General features: G+C 39.4%; 1 protein-coding gene across 23 annotated transcripts in view; it reads right to left on the bottom strand.

Annotated features, from left to right (window-relative positions):
• Nucleotides 1–21247, bottom strand: part of TCF4 (transcription factor 4) — a 336085-nt gene that overhangs the window by 54068 nt on the left and 260770 nt on the right. For all 23 annotated transcript variants that reach the window (XM_045187981.3, XM_024580643.4, XM_024580644.4 and 20 more), the window contains one exon: nucleotides 579–684. In XM_045187981.3, the coding sequence (XP_045043916.1) occupies nucleotides 579–684 (106 nt within the window). The remainder of the gene's footprint in view (nucleotides 1–578; nucleotides 685–21247) is intronic.

The raw sequence follows: 21247 nt of genomic DNA on the forward strand, positions 1-21247 counted from the left end.
GAAAAACTGAGTCTTTTCCCCTATGTCAGTTAGCATGGTGGGATAAAACTTTTGTTGTGTAATGAAATAATATTCCAGCCTTTGGATAGGTCACTTCATCTACCCAAATGACACTCTTGTTCTTACCTATAATAATAAGTGGCTAAAATTTTTATATAAAGTTATTCATAATGACAAGTTGCTCCCAGGTGGCTAAATCTAGGATGCTCAAAATACACACTGAGCCAAAACACTTTAAAACATATATACATGTTCTTCTTAGGGTGAGAAGATGCTGAAATCATCATGGAAGACTGTCCTCCAGGAAGCATTAGTTCTTGTAAAGCAAAGCAGTCTAATTTTAACTCATTATTGTTCAAGGGGCTTTCATTTTTAAAATATCTTAGTAAAACTTCAATTAACTAATTTATTTGTAATGAATGTACCCCTAAGAAGAGCATGATTTTCAACATTCTGTATTTGCCTAGCATTCTATTTCTTGTGTATCAGTTCAGCAGTCATTTGTCCCATATATGACATGGAAGGGCCCAGGAAGACTCTGGCCAGTGGATGTCCCATTAGGGCAGGTGACATCTTACCTTGCATGAAGAAGGAGCTAGGGAAAGTGCTGGCTGCTGGTTTCGAGGAAGGGTAGCCTGGTGAGTCCCTATTGTAGTCGGCAGTGCTTGCTGATGGAGCATAAACCTGAGGAAAGAGAGGCAGTTTAATTTTGCTGGCTGCATTGACTAAAGTATCTCAAGGTCCATTACTTTATCAGAAGCAGGCACAAAATGCTGAATTTCTACCATGTGCATTCTAAACCTGATGAAAGCCTAGAAATGCTGCTCCTTTCAGAAAAACACACAAACAAAAAAACCCTCACCAAAATGCTCATTATATTTTTGTGAATGGGAAACCAGGTGTGAGATTTCTAAGTCACAGGCAAGATTATTACGAACCATGTCTAGTTATAAATGTCATACAATACTGATAGGGTGGTCCTGGGATTTTAAACATCCTTAAAAAAAAACACAGATGGCACAAGAGCACACGGAAGGTAAAAACAAAGACGCGCATCAAGCCTCTCCTTTTCAAATTTTTCATTTGCAGTTGACATTCAATATTTTATTAGTTTTACGAGTACAGGATCGTGGTTAGACATTTATACAACTTACAAAGCGTCCCCTTTTACTCTGCCTTTCAATTAAAATTTCCAGTTTTGAGAGAGAGAGAAAACAAATGCACTACTCAATTCATAGAAAGTGACAAATACATCTTGGAATATCAGTGTCAGCTTTTTGCAGAGATGCCTGGGAAAGGCCACTGAAGCCCGGATCTACACAGACCACCAACAACCGATGTGTATATAAGAGGGGGGAGCGGCCCTCCTTCACAGTCCTTATTCTATCTGCGTGTGCGATAAACTGTGCCAAAATCCTAATTTACTTACATTTGTTTACTAATACTCATGAGACTTGGGGAAACGGGTCTTTATAAAAATAACCTGTGTTATTTCTTGTTTATATTTCCCTTAAAGATGACAGCATGCTGGAAAAGCATAAATTCATAAGGTATAGTTTAACTTTAATTGGTTTTCCCTTGCCTTTTTTTGCTAACTCTAATTTTTTTTAAAACCCCATTCTCTTTCGCTCCAGAAGTCCTCTGTCCAGATGGTCGGAGAGACTCAAACACTGTCATCCTCTTGATGAAAATGGATACCTTCCTGCCTCCATTTTGAAGCCGGCAGCGGCTCGCAGAATTGGCAGTGAGCCTGCAGTGATATTCACAGGTCACAGTAAAAGAAAGAGAAATTCACCAATAAAAAGGCAACGGCAGGGTTACCAGAAAAATAACTCCCATTTTTTTTACAGTGCACATCAAATAAACACCCTAAGAAAAATTATATAATTGCTCTCAGAACACCATGAATCACAAACTAAGCATTAATATGAGGGCTAGGATTTCACAAAGGATAGGTCCACAGAGACAGATGTGGAGAAATATGCATACACATACATACACCAAATAAATGCTACATGTGCCCCATGGTGGCCTTGAAAGTCGGGAGGTCCTGGAGACTGAACAAAACAAGAGACCCCAGAAAAACCCACGTGCACTGCAGAAAACAAGGATTTTTCCTAAGTCATGGAGGGAGATAAGCCCTACATCTCATGGGCTATATTTCATTTTATTTTTAAATGTTCTTCATATTTTAAATGCGCAAACATCTATTAGCTTCTATTTTCAAAGGGCTTACAATAAAGGAAAATATTTTTCAAGCGTCTTTAAGGAACAAAGACTAAAACTTAAGCCCTGATCCCCACATAAATCAATACTCTAAGTTCTGTGAAGCAAACCCCAGTATTTTCTTAAGAACTATACTACTAACAGTTTCTGAAATACTCCTAAGTATATTTGGAGAAGGTCTTGAGGATGGGTTAAAAAGATGAAAGAAAACATTACCATCTAGAACAGGGGAAACTGAAAATGAACTCATCTCATTCTAAGGACAGAATGAACATGATATGACTGTAATGTATCTATTGGCTATTAGCCTGACAGCTCTGTGGCCAGTCAGTGTTAACATAAGCTAAATGTACTATGTGTTATTGCCAAATTTCAGAAATAAATATATTTACTACAAAACTGAAAATAAACCCTGACTCATTATTAAGTCATTTAACTCAACGGAAATAAATCATTTTGGGATAATACTGTGTTTTTTGGACTATAAGATGCACCGGACCATAAGATTCACCTAGGTTTTAGAGGAAAACGGGGAAAAAAAACCACCCTGTGAGCCAGGTAAGCTACATTCAGACTAGAAGATGCACCCCAATTTCCTCCCAAACTGGGGGGAGGGGTGTGTCTTATAGTCTGAAAAATATAGTAGTTTAGTTTTAATTACATATTCTACTACATTATTCTTAAATATGTATATTATTATGTCAACCCCTTTTGATGGTTCCTACAAAGGCTACACCCCACCCCCAGCAATTTGGGTAGAATTATTTGATATTTCTTTTGTGAAATAAGGAGAAATCTTTGGTAATTCTGCGGGTGTACAAGGAAGTTACTTTGACTATGGATTACGATCAAGCTCAAAGATCTATGGGTAAGATCACTCACGCCAAATTCACAAATGCTGTCTGCATGAAAAAGAATACCTACAGCATTAAAACAGTTCTTAGGAAATCTTATGTTATCCCGTTTGTTTTTCTGGTGTCGCAGCCAAATGAAGACTCTTTAGACAAGATGGAAGTCTTTGTTAACAAGAAATGGACCATTGTTTCACAGCTTTTTAAAAAAGGCAACTTCTCCACGTTTTATATATTTTCTTCATATTATAATAATTTAAAGATCAGGTATAATGTCATTTATACTTCATTCTTGCCACTGCCAAAATATTTTTAAGGTAAGTGTTCTGTATATATATATGTTCATGTAAATAACCATCACATAAAACTATTATACTTTTAAAGTAGAAGAAAGCAAACAATTTATTTGTTCAACACTCCTGCCCCCACATTTTAACTGTAAGAAAATTCAATAAAGAAATGGTCAAAGCAACTGCTCAAGGTATACAACTTGACCAAGCTATACAATTATCAACTGCTCCTTCTTTTCCACTACTTAAATGTTACCTTCTTTAAAAATGGAGGTGTAGGCATAAGATGTTATTTATGAAAATAGAGTAAACATAATGTTCATCCTTCAGTTATCCTTTGTTTTAATCTTTAATAACCTAGATGACCAATGAGCTGGTTCATTATTTTTAGATCAGTCAATTATTTTGCCAATTTCTCAATCAAAAGACTTCAGAGCATAGGTTTCCATAAGGTATTTTAATAGAGATACCAAATTCAGTAAGGAAAAACTCATATCATTTAATTTTAATTATTACTATTCTAGATTAATAGAAAAACAACTTACACATTTGTTAAGTATGATAGGTTTTTATTTAACAAAGGATAACAAACATGCCAGATATCTTCAAATAGAATCATTCTTAACGACTAATACCAGAACATCAGTCCAGTGAAACTAAAATAAAAATCTCAAACTGTAGCTCAGGGCATTGAAGTGAGCCCACCAATGAAAGATGAGAAGGTAAAGGAAAACAAAAATCTACACTTAGTTTTTCTCTGGTAAGGCAGCTTCGATCAAGGTGACTTTGGCATTCTGATTCTTCCCATATGAGTAACTGAAGAAGTGAGAAATTTTTTTTTTGCAAAATTGGGACTGGAGAAACTTGGAAAAAGCTCACAGGTAACAGCTTTTTAGTGTATTATTTGTTTAATAAAAGCTTCATGGAAAACTAACAGCAAAGTAGCCAATATTCAAAGCAAACACCCGTCTTTTCTCTTACAATCTTGAATTTAAAACAAAACCATACATGCAAAAATTCTGAGTTTAGCAAAGCTCTCTAGATAACATCAAACCCTGAACTGATAAAAATAAGAAATCTTTTCATTTCATGTTTACTTTCTGTTGTAATTGGAGAAGTATTACTATTGTATTGTACATCAGTGCCCCATCCACTGGTCCCAATTATCTTCTGTGCAGTCATACAAGAAACAGTAACATGAGCATTCTTTTACCTAGAACCTCTGCCTACTGGAAAAGAAAACTAAGCAAAAAAAAAAAATTAAGGGATTAGAATGCATATTCTACTTTTTCCTCTTACTGTTTCCTACTTATCTGTCTTGGCTTACCAGTTTCACTTACATAGATTTAAAAAATAATAATAATTATGATTTGTTTAGGGTCTTCTGTAGAACATCTTTTGTTCTAAAGATCCACATATAGGGTGGGGCAAAGGTAGGTTTACAATTGTGAGTACCCAAAACACAGAGTTTATTTTGTCTTCTTATTTATTAATTATTGTATTATTCTTTCATAGGAACAACTGTAAATCTACTTTTGCCTCACCCCACATAGTATTTCTAATCTTAATGATCATACAAGATGGGTAACAGTAATACTACCATTACTATGTTACAGGGCCAAACTGGCCTGGATCAGACCACCAGCTCCACCATTCATTATCTAGAAAATGATGAGCTTGTTACCTTGACCCCTGTAGTTTTAAGGTTCCTACCTGTACAGTGGGGAATGACAGTAGCTGCTATGCAAATTTCTTGTAAGCACTGAATGATATAATGCATTTAGAGCAGCTAGAATAATAATTGGTACATATGAAGCATGCACAAAACCTCAGACAATAGTATTCTTATTTTGCTGTTATTGTTTTTATTATGTGGACACATGCGACTCCGTAAAGTTAAGCCACTTTTCCATGTTAAAAATTTAATAAGTGGTGCCCTGACTCGTGTGGCTCAGTTGGTGGGCATCATTCTGCAAAGCGAAAGGCTGCCAGTTCGATTCCCAGCAGGGCACATGCTTGGGTTGTGGGCCCAGTCCCCAGTGGGGGCACATACGAGAGGCAACTGACTGCTGTTTCTCTCTCACATCAATGTTTCTCTCCCTCTCTCCTTTCCTTCCTTCTCTTTAAAAATAAATAATTGAAAGCCTCAAAAAAAATTTGACAAGCGGTAAAGAAAGGATTTGAACAGGTTATCAAAGTCTATGTAGTTTCCATTGAAAAAACAATTCCTTGCTCTTAAAGGTAAAAAATAAAGGGTACTTATAATGATCAATACAAGGCTCTACTTGGCCAGTTTGTGGAGAAATATTCTTGAGTGGTCTCATAATTACCTTTTAAGAAATTAAAATGTGGTAAGACATGTGCAGAGTGAGACCAGTCCATGTTGAAGTGACTTGTGCCCTGAAGTGGAACGCTGACCTCCGCAGAGATCAAGTGAAGTGGCCACAGGTCTGCAGCATGAGCACTGTGAGTGGACGGGGTTGGGTGGTAGACTCGGACTCACACGGCGCACCTTTCACATTCCTTAAGGTTCCCACCCCTCTGCAGTTCTGTGAGTACCATCTGAACATGTCATTTCCAAAGAGAACCAGCTCAGAATAAGTAAAACACTGTGATCGAGACTTTCAGACCTTGTAGACAGTTGCTGTATACTCCATGATGAGTAGAAAACAGCAAAGCAGAGTTATGCCTCAGATTCCCAAGTGCTAGCAGAGCTTGCTTAGTAGCTCGGATCTTGGGAAATTTCACAAATATTCTACAGTGTGACAGTTAAATACTCACACACCAAGAGTTTCTAGTGTGCCCCTGAAGTCTGCAGACCCAGGCATATGCTTTGACACTTCTCAGCATCTAACAGGGATAAGTACTTGTAGGTAATCAGCTCACACTAGTCAGGCAACTACAAGATTGGACCCTCAACTCTTATAATATTGTTTGTAGGCCATGGGTCACAATGAGAAAAAAATGGCCTGGGGCAGTAACACTTCCACATTTAGACGGGATAAAGTGGACAACGTAATTGTTCCATGTGACGGAGTTAAAGGTACATCGCTGGCTGATCCACGGAGCGAGGGGAAGAGGTACTGACAAGAGACAGTCTCCAGGTAATGCAGAAACAGATTGGGCAGGGCAGTGGAATTACCCTGTTCTGGAGCCAGACCAACTCTTTTCAGATTCCAGCTCTCACCATTGGCTGTGAGGACCTAGAGTAATTTCTCTCGCAGAGCCTCAGTTTCCTTGGTTAAATGAGGTTGTTCTCATTGTGAGAACTAGAGTGAGGCACTGTTCAGCATAATTCCTAATTCTGTGGTCATCACTCAATAAATTATGTTATTATTTATTGCTTATAGCTATTTTTAACATGTCTGCAATGGTGCCGTCCAATGTGGTAGCCATTAGTATTGTGGTCATCTGATTTAAGCTTAATTAAAATTAAATAAGGTTAAATATTCAGTTCCTCCGTCACAGTAGCCACATTTCAAGCGCCCGATCACCACACATGGCCCCTGGACAGCACCGCCACAGAACCGTTCCGCCCTGGCAGAAAGTGCTATTGGAATGCTGGTCTACAGTCGGGCTCATCTGTGAAGAGCCTGACCAGGCCACGCATGTCACCCTCAGTTAGAGCAGCTACTGCAGCAACACCAGCTCGTTTAAGACTGGCTCTTAATGAGAGCCAGTAGCCTGTTATATTGCAAAAAGCAAGAACTCTTCTGGTGGACCTGAGGGAGAGGCAGATTTCTATGTACCCCTAGTACCTAGCATACAACTGGTGTTTAATGAATGTTTTGACATTATTGAATGGTAGGGTATTTAGATTTCAGTTTTGTTACTTTGTGAGGTCTTGCGCTATTACACTCTTTAGAGGCCTTGTATTATTACACATCTCTTTAAGTCCTTTTTATAACCATCTGCTGATTTTTTGCACATTGTCCCCAGTAGAACACTAGGGAAGAGTTCTATGACTCCAGGTTTCTGGATGTGCAGGAAACAAAGCAAGAAACCCTTTAACTGCAATTTTGCCCTTGGACTCTAATGCCTTTGGTTAGACATGGTGTAATCACCTTTTTTAGACAATGAAGGCTGAAGAGATTTTGAACTTTTTCTGATCTTGTGTTTTCACATTATTGGTAATTGGGTCTCTCCATTCTATTCTCTCTTCATTTTTATTACCTTTTCTTTGTAAATCTCTTTGTATCACTTCTTTACACTTGTTCCTTTCTCTTTACATGTAATTTTTCCACCTGCTTCCATTGTCTTGCCTCTTGGCATCATATATTTAAGCTCAAATGAGTTCAACCTCATTTTACAAATGAGCAAAAAGAAGAGGTTGAAGGACTTACCCAAGGGGCCTGGACAGAGCCCAGGGCTCCTCATTTCTGTTCAGTCCCCTGGACCCTCTCCTTTTTAAAGTCTTTTTTAACTTTATAACTTACATATTCTAATGAACAGTAAAGTGTCATGAGAGGTTAATACACAGATTCGGGTAACAGAGTTGAGTAAGTTATTACAAGGTTTGAAGGTAAGTGAATAATGCTCAAGGGGATATAATAGTAAGGCAATAAACAACCCAAGAGTGCAAAAAAACTAAATAACCAAAAGCAAACTACAGGAATAAAAATTATTCACTTGATATATTCTCTATATAATTACCAAGCCGAGGAATATTTACTAATGGAAAAAGATCCTACTTCATTTCCAAGTGATGGTTGAAGGCCAATTTGCATTATCACATAAATAGGAAATCTGTTTAGAGATAACACATAAATGTCTGCAGTATATTGACAGATAGATGGATATTTAATTATAAATGGAAAAATTTTGGCTGTCGAAATTGTGAAGCTTTTATTTCCTTTTAAATCAGTTGAAGCTTCCATAGAAATTAACTAAATAATTCTAAGCACCCTAAAATAACTCCCAGTAAGAAGGGTTTTACTCCTTCAGATATCTTTATTGGTAGTCTAAAGATTTTTTTTACAATTATCAGAAATGTGTAAGATGTACCATTCATATATATGATATTCATGTTTTATTTTTGCTGACAAGTAATGACCTGTCTTCAGTCTAACATATTGCATTGCAAAAATATATGAAAGAGAATCTATATAATCTCCATAAAAGAAATTCCTTGAATATATAATAAACGTAGAACATGTCATTTTGAACATACATCCATAATCCAAGCCACAAATATTGCATGTAATTTTTCTATCCTTCTAAATAGCAGATGAATTTTGATAATCTGTTCACAAGTAAATGAAATCTGAAGCTAAATCCAATAAATGAATTATAGCCAAAGTTTTATCCTTCTCAGCCACCAAATTTCCTTTTCTGTGTTAAGAAGTAGTAAAACTGTAAGAATTCCAATTCCCTTCTTTCTTTGTATCTTTATTGATCAAACTGTGTAAACAAAAGGTGTCCGAAAGAGCCAGAAGAAAGCACCAGGGAGGAGACGCAGGGACCTGAGGGACCCCACAGAAGAGGGTAAGCACGTGAGGATGGGCACACTGCGGCGGCCACGCCCCCTCCAGAGCTCCTACAGGCTCAGTGGTGATGCTGTAGCAAAGGGTGCAGGGCCCGTAGTTAGCTGTGGGCCTCCTGTGTGCAGAGTGCCGAAGGAGCTGCGAGACACCCGGCGTTCTCTATGGCCAGTTTACCTCGTTCTTTCTTTTATCCACATAGAGAGGCAAGGATACTCTTCTTATGGTTTTTTTTTTTTAATTTATCTAGCTGCAGTTTATTTTTCAAATCTCTAAATCAAATTTCAAACTCTAAAAACAATGAGTCTATGAAACCCTTGACACATACAGAAATTTACGAGGAAGAAAAATAATTCGGCTTTCATTAAAAAAAAACAACAACAACTAAGAATCACTAATAATGTGTAACACTATTACCATAATTTAAATATACATAGTGTGCCATTATTTTGGAAGTATTTTCAATGTGTTACCATTTGCGAACCTGAGGCGGAATAATGCCAGGATAGGTGGAATTAGGCTCACTCTGCTATGATATCACAGATACAGAACATTTGAGATTTTAAGTTGTTTTCACATATTATCCCACAGTACAAGAAGTTACCAATTAGAAACAAAGAAAAAAATAATTTATTATGGGTTCATAGCTTAACACTTTTCAGGACTGGAAAAGAACCTAGTCTCAATGTCTGCCAGCCCCAAACCCCTGTGACAGGCAGCATGACAAAATGATGACAATGAAAAAAACACTACCAGTTACTATATGCTAGACACTCTTCCAGCAAAACCGTGCATATAACCCCTTTGTCCTTACACTAGCCCTACGGTTGCATTATCACAGCAGTTCTACAGGGAAGGAATCTGAGGCACAGCGAAGTGAACTTGCTCCAAGTCATCCAGTACGAAAACTGTAATTCGAAATCATGTGGTGGGTCTTGTTTCAAAGTTTGAGCTTTAACCACTACTCTACCACATTATCTCCTGATACTTAAGGCTTCCTTTGAGGACATTCATGGACTCCTACCAGCCCCAGGTTTGTAGAATCCTGGGCCCCTCTGCTCCCTGGCCACTTAGCAGCCAAACGCCTGAGAATGCTGTTTTGGCAGAAGGGAGCACTAGGCGATCTCAATCAGGGAAGCACAGGGGACCTTCTTGTGTGCTGCTACAGGGAGGACCCTTCATGTGCCTTCCAGACGTGAAGTTGAGCGAGCATCCACAGGTACTAATACTCTTGTTCAACAGTACTAAAGACAGAGAGGTTAAATAATCTGTTCAGAGTTACACTGGGGTTTAGTGGTGAAACACAAGGACACAAAATTGATAAAAACCATGATGTTATTTAAAGCTTTCAAGTGAAGTGCGAATATAGTCCTCCCGTCTAATGTGTACTAACCTCTGGCTGCAAACACTTCTTTTTATTTTGACACCTGCATCTCTCTTGCTCTTGGCACTAGCTGAGCAGACACCGTATGTTTGCTATTACTTTCAATGTGGTATATCACAGGAATGTCCACTGCTAACGTTATGAGTACCTTGGCTCTGGCTGAGGATGCCATAAACTGGTCAAATTACACCTGGCTAAAGAACTCTTGAAATACTTACTTGCATAAAATTTGGTCCAGGTGAAACCTGACTTCTTCCTGGTTACATTCCTTTTATTACTTATTCACATGAGAACTGGCTTCATTACCAGGCTCAGGACTGGCACAGACAAGAGACTGCAGATCAACTCTTTAACATGTTCTGAACACCAAGTTGTTCCCAAGCTTTTATTTATTAAACAGTTATCAGAAATTAAGCCCTGGCTGGTGTGGCTCAGTTGATTGAGTGCTGGTCTGCAAACCAGAGGGTCTCTGGTTCAATTCCCAGTCAGGGCTCATGCCTGGGTTGCCCGCCAGGTCCCTAGTAAGGGACATGCAAGAGACAACTACACATTGATGTTTCTCTCCCTCTCTTTCTCCCTCCCTTCTCTTCTTTAAAAATAAATAAATAAAAATCTAAAAAATAAGAAATTAAAGGTAATATTAAAATATTATTGTTTCTGTTAATTACTTCTGGTTAAATAACACACAGATGTAATAAATTATTTACATGTCTACGTACAGTCGCATGTCAAATTCACGAGTGTCAAGTTTTCTAATGGATCATCTCCCATCTCAGCACTATCTTCGCCTCTTTGGCTAGCAATTGTTTGCTTTTTTTTTTAACATGACAACTAATGTGTAATAGGAAGTGCTGGAACACCGAAACAATGTTGGTTATACTCTCAATAAATAGCGTTGTGACTTCTGCAGGCATTGTGTCATTAATTAAATGAGGGCAGTGCATCTTTCAGGTGACAACAAATTCTAAGAAGTTACAATAAAGACAGAAATTAATTTTACATTGATTCCAATGTTGATTATCACGGTTTCTTCTATATTCTAGTCAATGACTAAGAAGGCCGGGTGAGAAGAGTCAATCAAAGAAATAATAAGGGTTTAAAAAGTAGGATAAAGATGTGCAGGTGTGCTGTGCACTGTGCGTGTGTGTGGTCCCTGGTGCAGCCCAAGCTCGGGTCGTTCTAAGTGCACGCATGCACGCATGAATGGCCCCCTCAGACATGAGATGCATGTCAAACTAACAATAACATCATAAGAGAGAAAGAGAAACACTCATCGTTTCTGAGAAAACAGATTTTAGTGCATTTCACTTCTCGGTGTGTTTTAAGGCTAAGCTTTCTTTAGAGGCTTTGACGATTACCTATGATGCTCCATATTTAAGAGTTCTAAGAGTATCATTCCCCTCCCTTTTCTCTTTGGATCCAAGTCCATAGGTTGATGCCTGAAGTCTAGTGCTGACATCCTTCCCTGGATGTTAACAGGTGTGTCTCCGGCAACACTGGAACAAATCACTGCAGATCTTAGTTAATGTCCATTACTCTCAGGGGCAGTAGCCTGTATCCCTGGAAAAAACTCCATGGCCACAAACCCACTTTCAGCATATCTCCAGTGGTCCCTCATCTTGGGAAATGCTGTTAGAGTTTGTTAGCAGTTAGTACACTTCCGTGCAATGAAATCTCAGATCTCTTCTCAAGAATTAATTCTGACGAACGAGAGAGGGAAACAGAAAAAGGGGAAAGGTACGGAGAGAGCCTTCCAAGACGGGAAAGCAGCACCACAAAAATCATGCTGATTACTCTCGAGTCTGACTTTGTGCAACCCTAAATGTGCCATTCCTAGCCCTCCAATCCTGAGTGTCTTTAGTGCTGTGTCTGGGTACGATCATCACAGACGGCCAGGAAGCCACTGTTCCTACGTACACATTCCTTCCTGGGAAGCAAGCTCAAGGAGAAAGAAAGAAGTGTGGGACAAAAGATGACACGCCTTCAGGAACAGAGACCCCAGCAAGAATGCAAAGACAGGGAGACCGAGACTCTAACAGATACTGGAAAGACAAGAGGAACACTCAAAGGAACAACTTGCAAAAGGGAATATATACTTTTCTAGATACCTTCTTTGGCCTTGAACTTAATTGGATAAAAGGAAATTTGGTGAAATTCTCTGACTAATCATTGTAGGAATTCCTATCTGCACAGTATTTTACATTAGAAAACCTTCAGCACCCATTACCTTATTTAACAATCACTTTGAGAAAGATCATCTAACCACAGGATCAGCCGTCTCACCACCTGATACATCACAGAAAGAAGCTGAGGAGGGTAAGCACCTTCCCTCCCCAGGAATCACATGACTCCAGGAGGGCAGAAATGGGTCAGCACCTAGGTCTTTTCTCCAAATCCCAGGTCAGAGTTGTTAGCCCCTGATCAGAATAGAATATCCTTCCAAACCACCTACAGTCTAAGGAATCTGGTGATCAAATTTTCGTATTAGTAAGTACTACCTGCTAGCGCCAAGCACAGCTACAGATGACCCTACACTGCACTTTTTGAAGCACCGCCCTGAACTCCGGGTGCTCAAACAGATGCCGTCCTCTTCTGCTTAGCATGAGGGTTGTGATGAACACCGCGTTTCCAATCTGGTGAAGTTCTCAACAGGAACCACTGCCATGGTGCACTGTAACATTGCCCATCCTCCCTTTACAAAGCCAGACAAGGTACAAATTATCTTTTTTGTGTCAAAACATATGGCCCTAACTGCTTTCAACTAAAAACAAAAGCATGGAGAAATAATTACCAAATGTATGACTCTGTGGCACAGATTGAAGTGAAAAAAAAAGCATGCAAATTGTCAACATCTATGCCCAGTCAGCCACCACTCCATTATCCATGCAAATACCTGCCCCTCCCCTATGTCCAGGGCAAACTTTTAGGTAAAAGCCGCCAGCAATGTTGCACTGAGTAAACTTATGGCAGAGCTTCTAGCTAGCACAAGGTCAGGTGCTTTGGTACATTTAAAAAAAATTAAGAGGCCAGAATTTTCATTAGGAGCCAGTTGAGAGATTTTAGATGTGTACCAGGCAACTAGAAAATGTACGGAAGTAATGTTCTATATGTTTATGCAAAAGAAATAACCCATTAGTGCAGAGTTATTTAAGGAACCCTGAAAGGAGGTGAGGAGAGAACGAAGGGCAATGGCAGCCTAACAAAAGTAGCTCACAAGAAATACCTCCTACCTTCAGATGCATTAAAAATGAAATTACTCTGACTTTCTCTAATATGTAAAGTTCAAGTATTTTTTCACTTGATCTATTTTTTCTTAATTTTAAAGACATACAGTTTAAAAATCTGCTGACTACACCTCAGATATTGTTCTGGAAAAACAAGTGTATAAATAAGTACAAACAACAATAATTTCTTTAACAATAGAAATTACACTATGAATGCCCTATTGACTTTCTTCCCAAGAAATGAAATCTTTGATAACTAAGTTACTTTGTTCAATAATTTTAAATGTTTAAAACAGAAACATAAAATCCAGATGATTGCTTAACATTATGATAAGGGAAGTGGTTTAAACTCTCGATGTTGATTAAATTAATGAGAAAATGTTTTTACAGGATGAGGAATACAGCATTTTACACAATAAAAGGTTCAGAATTGATATACATCCTTTCTTTTCCTTGATAAATTAGTATCTACTTAGAACTGAAGAGGAATATACAGATAGGTTAAAAAGAAGCAAGAGATATTTCCTTCTTTTTTTTTTTTTCCTGGTGGAGAAACATCTATTAAATACAGGGTGGGGCAAAAGTAGGTCTACAGTCTGACAGGTGTAGCTCAGGCGATTGGGTGTCATCTGCAAACCTGAAGGCTGCAGGTTCGATTCCCAGCTAGGGCACATGCCTAAATTATGGGCCAGGTCCCCAGATGGGGGCATGCGGGAGGCAACCGATTGATGTTTCTCTCACATTGATGTTTCTCTCCCTCTCTTTATCCCTCACTTCCCCTCTGTCTAAAAATAAAATCTTTTTTAAAAAAGTAGGTATCCAGTTGTGCGTACGTGAAACAGAGTTTATTCTTGTATTTTATTTATTAATTATTGCATCACAAGTATAAGCCTACTTTTCCCCATCCAGTTCTTTGCTTACACAATTAGGACACATTAGGTCCTCTACCTGGAGCACGTTAACCTCTAGATAGATGTGGACTTCTCTCCTAACCCTCGATAGACACATATGTGCATAACGTGTGTGTGCACACATGTGTATGAAAGTGCATGTTTGTGCACATGACAAAATTAAAGGTGTATAAAACACAGCAGCAGGAAAGGGCAGGAGCTGCTGGCATGGGGTTTCCTTTAGGGGTGATGAAAATGTGTTGGAACGAGACAGACACGGTAGTTGCTCGACATTGTGAATGCACCAATCCACTGAATCGTTCCCTTTAAAAAGGAGTACTTTACATAATGTGAATTCCATCTCAATTAAAACAAAACAAAACACTGTAGCAGGCGCATAATTTACGTGTTGCCCTTCCCCCCAAATATTAGTGAGGACCCATCTGTAGGACAATGGTATTGCAGCAGCGGAGAGGCCGACAATAGGCCGTGTTTCTCAGGCAGTAAGCCCTGCCACCAGCTGCCAGAGGGAACATGCAGGTAAATGATATAGCCCTTATTAGGGAGGCGGCTGCCCTGCCTCTGAAATAACAACCGCCCTCATCAAAGTCACTCATGGTCTCTCTGCTGGCAAATTCGATGTTCTTCATTCTACCAAGTAAATGAACTTATGATTCCCCCCCATTGTCAAAATGGTCGAAAGTGACCCTGCCTCACTGTCTCTACAGAGCAAAAGCCTGTGTTTCAAGTTTTTGACTCTATCACTAATTACGTTGGTCATTTAACATCTTGCAATTTTATGATATTCCCTTGGAAAATATAGATTGTAACTTCTACTGCTACATAGAAATTCGCTGCAAATGAAACCAGACTATGCACTGAGAAAACACTCTGAAGAAGTATGGACCTCAAGGTACTTAATTTGTATGGCACGTTCTGCACCTTAGTTATAATTAAAATATATTTTTGATGGTGAGGAATCCGTTTTCTTTCACGGAAAACTTGTGGGCAACCTATTTAGCTCTTTTCTCTAACAATTACAAATAGCTATTTGTACTAGTGGTAAAATATAGTCAGGGTTATGGATCAAAAAATTTTTTTGGAAAAGAAAGAGCTTGAAAAGTTTTAATTGAACATACTTAATATTCTAAACTTCCCCAGCCCTATACTTTCAAAATCTGTAATATTTATGAGTTACTGAAGTCTTATTTCCTATAAAATGCTATGGGCTCCTAAGAGTCAAAGGGTGTGACTTAGAGCACATTCAATGGGGACTGTCTTCCCCAGAGCAGGAACCCCCCAATATTAAACAAACAAGGGGAACAGATAAAGGAAAAGAGGACCAATCCTTCCCTTCACTCGTAAAATCTACACAGCAGGTTTTTATAGTACTGCAGCACCTTACGGAACTACACATTAGGTATCTTTGTTGAGAGAAATAACCTCAGAATCATAAATGACTTCTTCGAGGTACCGCCGATGCCGGTGAAGCTCTGGCTGCTACCAGGAAAAAGATGTCACATGGAGCTAACACAGACGTAAAGATACTGTGCTGTAACTCCACAGAGGTCCAGCACTGGGTGTGCAAAACCTCTCAAGGAACTCATCCGTATAGAATCCATGAGTATTTCTGACTTGCTGTATTTGTGACGTCTGTTCCTTAGTTTCTGTGTCCAGATTTTAAAAATAAAGATTGTCTGAATTTATGACAGTCTGTGACTTTAATTTTTCCAAAAAGATGGGGAAATTGAAACAGAAGTCACAAGCAGGTTAAGACCACACAGCACCCTTCTCGCTGTTTTCTACTACTTCCATTTGATGGGAACTCAAAACCAGATCAGACTGTGATAAGGAGGCCCAACAGAGAAAACAAAACTTAAGCTGCGCCCACCACGTAAAAAACCAAAAACCAAAAAAAAACCCTTTTCATCTGTCTTAATTTCTTCTTTTCTTTCACAGGGATGTTCAGGTCCCACTTATGTGACTGGTCTGCACAGCTCATTTTGCCCTTTGCATGTCTCCTAACTTGTGTGGCTGTCTTCTGTTTTATATTTATGGTCTCCTTTCCCAAATATGTTCCAATCCCCTGGGGTGTGTGTATGTCTCATTCTTTCCATCACTCTCTCTGTCTGGTAGATAAGATGCTTGATGCTCGTTTTCCAGTGATGATGATAATGATGACAGCGGTGATGGAAAAGCACGTTGCCATGCCCTTTCTCCACTTCTGTACTTTCCTTCCACACCCACTACTCCAGTGAAACTGCTCAAGAGCTCCTGGCTACTGCAGCCAAATATCACTTTTATCTCTCAGTAACATCTGACACTGTTGACTATTTCCTCCTTCTAGTCAGATCTTCTTTCCTTGGCTTCTGTGACTATGTCTTCCTGATGTTCTTCCTATCCCTCTGGACGTTTAAATTCAATTATCTCTTGGGTATACCCATTTGAAAGGCTCCTCATTACAGTCATGATAAAATCTAAACTCCTCAATTGGGTGCACAGGCGCTTTCTGATGTAGGCACTGCTTAATCTTTTTAGTCCCAACTCTTACTATTATCCTGATGCACTGTGATCTCTAGCCATTCCGAAATACTTCTGGATAATAACATATGCCATTCTCTCTCTCGGATCCAGTTACCACCCTTGCATGTTTTCTGCTTAGGTTCCATCATTCTTGGACCTCATGTACTCTAGGCCAAGTGTGGGATAGGAAACCTCCTTTGCCCACTGTTAGTAGTTGTATTCCACCACGGGTGCTTTGTCGGACTAATTGGAGCTGTCTACTTCATGTCTGTCTTGTTCAGAGCTATATCCCAGCACCTGACTCACCATAAACATTCAAGCTTCTGATTACTATTTAAGGATTCAGGAAAAGTACATTAAAATGCTTTTCAAACAACCATAACAACTCTTCCCTAAACAGGAAAGGTGAAATCTACAGCTTCTCTACAACTTCAAATGGATCATCTCAAGTAACAGTGTTTGTCCAAAGAACAGATCTAGGATTCTGTCCAAGTGCACCTCAATGACATACATTCAGTGGGACAAGCCTGAAGCTCTGCTTTTGGTCCCTAAATTCCCCTGGGTTCTGCTCCTGTACTTAAAGCCAGACGCGCAGAATGAGGTACCGGGAGAAACGACTGGAGGGCTCTAAGCACCCTGTGGTTGGCCCAGGATTTAGAATCCCGAATGTTAGCTGTCTCGGGTGCCACGTGGGAAAGGGAAAGCAAACTGCCACTGCCCCCATGAGACGCCCAAGGAAGGTACCTTTCATTTTCCTGAGGTTTTTCACGTGGGGTGGCTTACACTTTGATGTAACAGTCAGCACCAACTCCAGGACCAATTTCTCCACAACGCTGGTTTCCTCTGCTGCACACACACCCCATCAAAGAGGCCCTGCCAACCTGACTGCTCCTCAGGTGACATGATCTGTAGGGTTTTCTAAGAGAGTCTGACGTGAACCAGCTGGGTGAGAAAATGCTAAGAGCTGCATTTCCTTGAAACGTGATGCTATTTTTGAGCTTCTAATTGAAAAAAATTTAAACTGCAAGTAATTAAGTATGGAGGAGCACACCAAGGATGGCTGGTGTTCAGGCACACAGTAAACTGATCTGCCATTGAACTGGGAGGCTAATATTAGGCCTGGGTAAGCCAAGCCAGGCTTTGTGTTTGTTCAATGTCTCATACTATTTTTCAAATGGCATGAGCTCAGCAAAACCCAAAACACATTTTCTCAGCACTTCTCTGTATTTTTCAGCCCATATGTATTTCGAGGAGTTTAATTCATATGTTTCTGATTTATTTACATGCAAGTCATCAGAATGTTGTTTTGTAGGAACTATTTGATGTCCAGGAAGCCTGTTGAGCCTTTCCTTTGAGGTTTTTTTTTTTTTCTCCCCTTAGGATCAGGAAGCCATGATTTGCAAATAGTTAAAAAAAAAAAAAAAAGGAAAGAAATAAAGCTCATCAGAACCCCCAATATTTTTTCCTCAAAGGTTCACATTTTGTTCAAAAGGTAGATGGCATACAGTCGGAGCGTGATTCGACAGTTGGCAGACTGCGTTTTCCTGTTCCTAATTGACATTGCCCTGCTTGATGTTAGTAATGTCTTCCTTGTGGACATAAAAGTGCATATTTGCAGTGTATGAACAAGAACAGATCCTAAAGAGAGGCGATGAGCTCTTCAAAGATTAAGTGAATGGACTCTGTAACGTGGTATCTAGGGACTGGGGGAGGGGGCTGCTTAGCATCCAGAGAGGAAAGGAGTTCTCACCTTTCCAGGAGAGCACTAAGAAAACCAGCGCAGCTTTTCATCCCACTAGAAATTTCACAGGTATTCTCTTTCCTTAATTTCTAAAAGTACCTTTGATTCAAGTGTGATCTGGTAGTTGTTTGCATACATTTTTTAAAAACCCCACCACAATATAATTTGATAAACATTTCTCCACTTGTGAGTAACTGCAAACTAAAAAAAAAAAAAAAAAAAAAAAAAAAAAGCTGGTGATTTTTAGGGCTCCCAAGCACAGAGTTGGTTGGAGGATCCCTACATTCAGACTTTTGACAAAGCCAGTTTTCTTTTTCTTTAAAGAGGATTAAGACACCATATATTAGGCACATGCAGGAGGACTTTTTTCTTTTAGCGTCGTTGGTGTCTGTATAAATTTGATCATTTTAAAAGGTCCCATAGAGTGTCATAATGCTTTAGGAAGACCCAATCAGACTTTAACAGTAGAGGACTTTTTTTTTCAAAAGTTGTATATACAAGAAAGTCTCCTCCTCTGCAAGCTTTCTAAATTTCAGTCCAAAACCCAAATGAATGCTTGGCCAAAAGCACGGAGCTAGTGTCTAACACTATGTGGCTCTGTAGTGCGTGTCTAAAATATAAACCCACATTGCCCACCACTCTTTGTCCTGTGTTGTGGGGACAACTTAGAAATGCTGGTTAACCTGAACAGGAACTGAAAGATCTCTACCTACACCACCTTTCAAAACTGAGAGACCTGTCCCCTAAAACTCTTTTCCATTTTCCCATTTCAAAACCAGAATGGCATCCGTGCTGAAATGATTCAAAAAGTCTTCTCAAATCAAATTTCTCTCCAGCACAGCTGTCGTTAAGTGACCCAGCATGTTCTAAGACAGGCTAACAGCCCGTACACTACTTTGCTATGAGTTCCCAATACTATATATTTCAGTAGAGCAATATATACTTTTTAAAAGTCACCAAATTGGACTCCTCAATACATGACTCTTCGAAAGCAGCTAATATGGCATGGCAGCAAATAGAAATGTTGTCTTAAGCTTCAAACTGAAGGATGATTTAAGGTTATAACATGTCCATTAAATATCAGTCAAATAACTAAATAGCCACTATTAATCGATGTTACTAAAGCAAATCAATTAATCACTGCTATGAATTCAAACAGCTCAGAGGACAAAATTTTATTATATTGTAGGAAGATAACCAAAGAGCAAAATAAAATCATTACCAAGATTGTTTTAAAAAAACAAACAACCGTTTAGCAAACTAATCTGCATATTATGAGGAGACAACTTGGGCAAAGAAAAAAAGTTGCCCCGGGCAAGTATGTTAAGCCGGAGTCAATTACCATTGTAAAAATATGGTCCGTTTTCTCTCCAGAGTCTACCAAGCAGAGATAACTGCAATTCAAGTTTTTAGTTTTCACTACCTTTCAATAGAATGATGAAGAAGTTGTCAAGTATTATGCTTAGGTTTTAATAGCTGGCCTTCAGAACGAATAATTCATCTCACATTTAAAAAGCCTTTTTAGGGAACGTATTTTTGTTTTCTGGTCCTGGTTTGTTGATCTTCAGTTTAAAAGAAGGAAGATGTTAATAGAAACATTCACTCATGAGATACCACATTATCTTTTGAAACTACATAAATTCCTAATTATGAGGAATATTTTGAAACGCAATAGCTGAAATGAAAAAGTCAGCCTCATGGGCTACCCATCTGCAGAACAGATTACAAGACATGTGAATTTGAGAGCATTATAGAAAAATGTTAACTTGGAAAGAAAACATTTTCATGGGTAGCATTAAAACTGTCTGTAATGTTCTTTCCCCCCTTCCCCTCTCTGTCCCCCAATACTAGACCTTCTCTTGGCAGACTCCCAGATGCCATCCCTGCTGAGCAGCAGTAATGAAGAGTCTCTCCCTGGGTACCCCCCACTGCCACAAACTCAGTAAGGGAAGTCACTGTGTTTGGGAGAGATGGGTCTCCAAAGTCTCCCTGCCGAAGCACACTGACATACACGACACACTTCACACTTGCCTTTCCACTGCGTGGCCTGAGATGTGCAGGCAGACAGACCCTCAAAGAACTCCTGCCCCCTGCAGCATAGGCTGACACAAACCCAAAGAGGTGTCCTAGAAGAAACACGCACACACAACTCTATTAATCCCTATCGCTGCCATTTTTCAGCATCATTTCAATGTTTAACAACCTGAACTAATAGCCATTTGAAAACATGTCCCAAGCTTCTGGAGGGAACCCAGTCCCCGCATTGGTTTTTTAACTTTAGTATAATTCCGATCATCTTGATGAACTGACCTGCTCTGAGATTTTAACAGAAGGGTGGACAATTTTTTTGTTTGTTTTAATTGAAGGTCCTTAATGTGGGCCACATGTTTCTGGCGGTGATTTGGAAGTACGGAGGAGGCAGGGGCAGGGAATGCAAAGTGGTAGGGATTTGGGAAGGGGGGTGGGGAGGAATGGGGAAGGGCTGGATGATGAAAAGACCAGTTCCACAAGTGAAGCACATTAGCAACCCAGAGTGGAAAGGGCCGGAAGGAAAACCCACCCACCTCACCCCTGCGTTCATTCTATCAACCTGCAATTGCTGCAATCAAAACCATATGTCGGTTCTTCCAGATCTTTC

The sequence above is a fragment of the Desmodus rotundus genome, chromosome 10, assembly GCF_022682495.2.
Source record: "Desmodus rotundus isolate HL8 chromosome 10, HLdesRot8A.1, whole genome shotgun sequence".
NCBI lineage: Eukaryota > Metazoa > Chordata > Mammalia > Chiroptera > Phyllostomidae > Desmodus > Desmodus rotundus.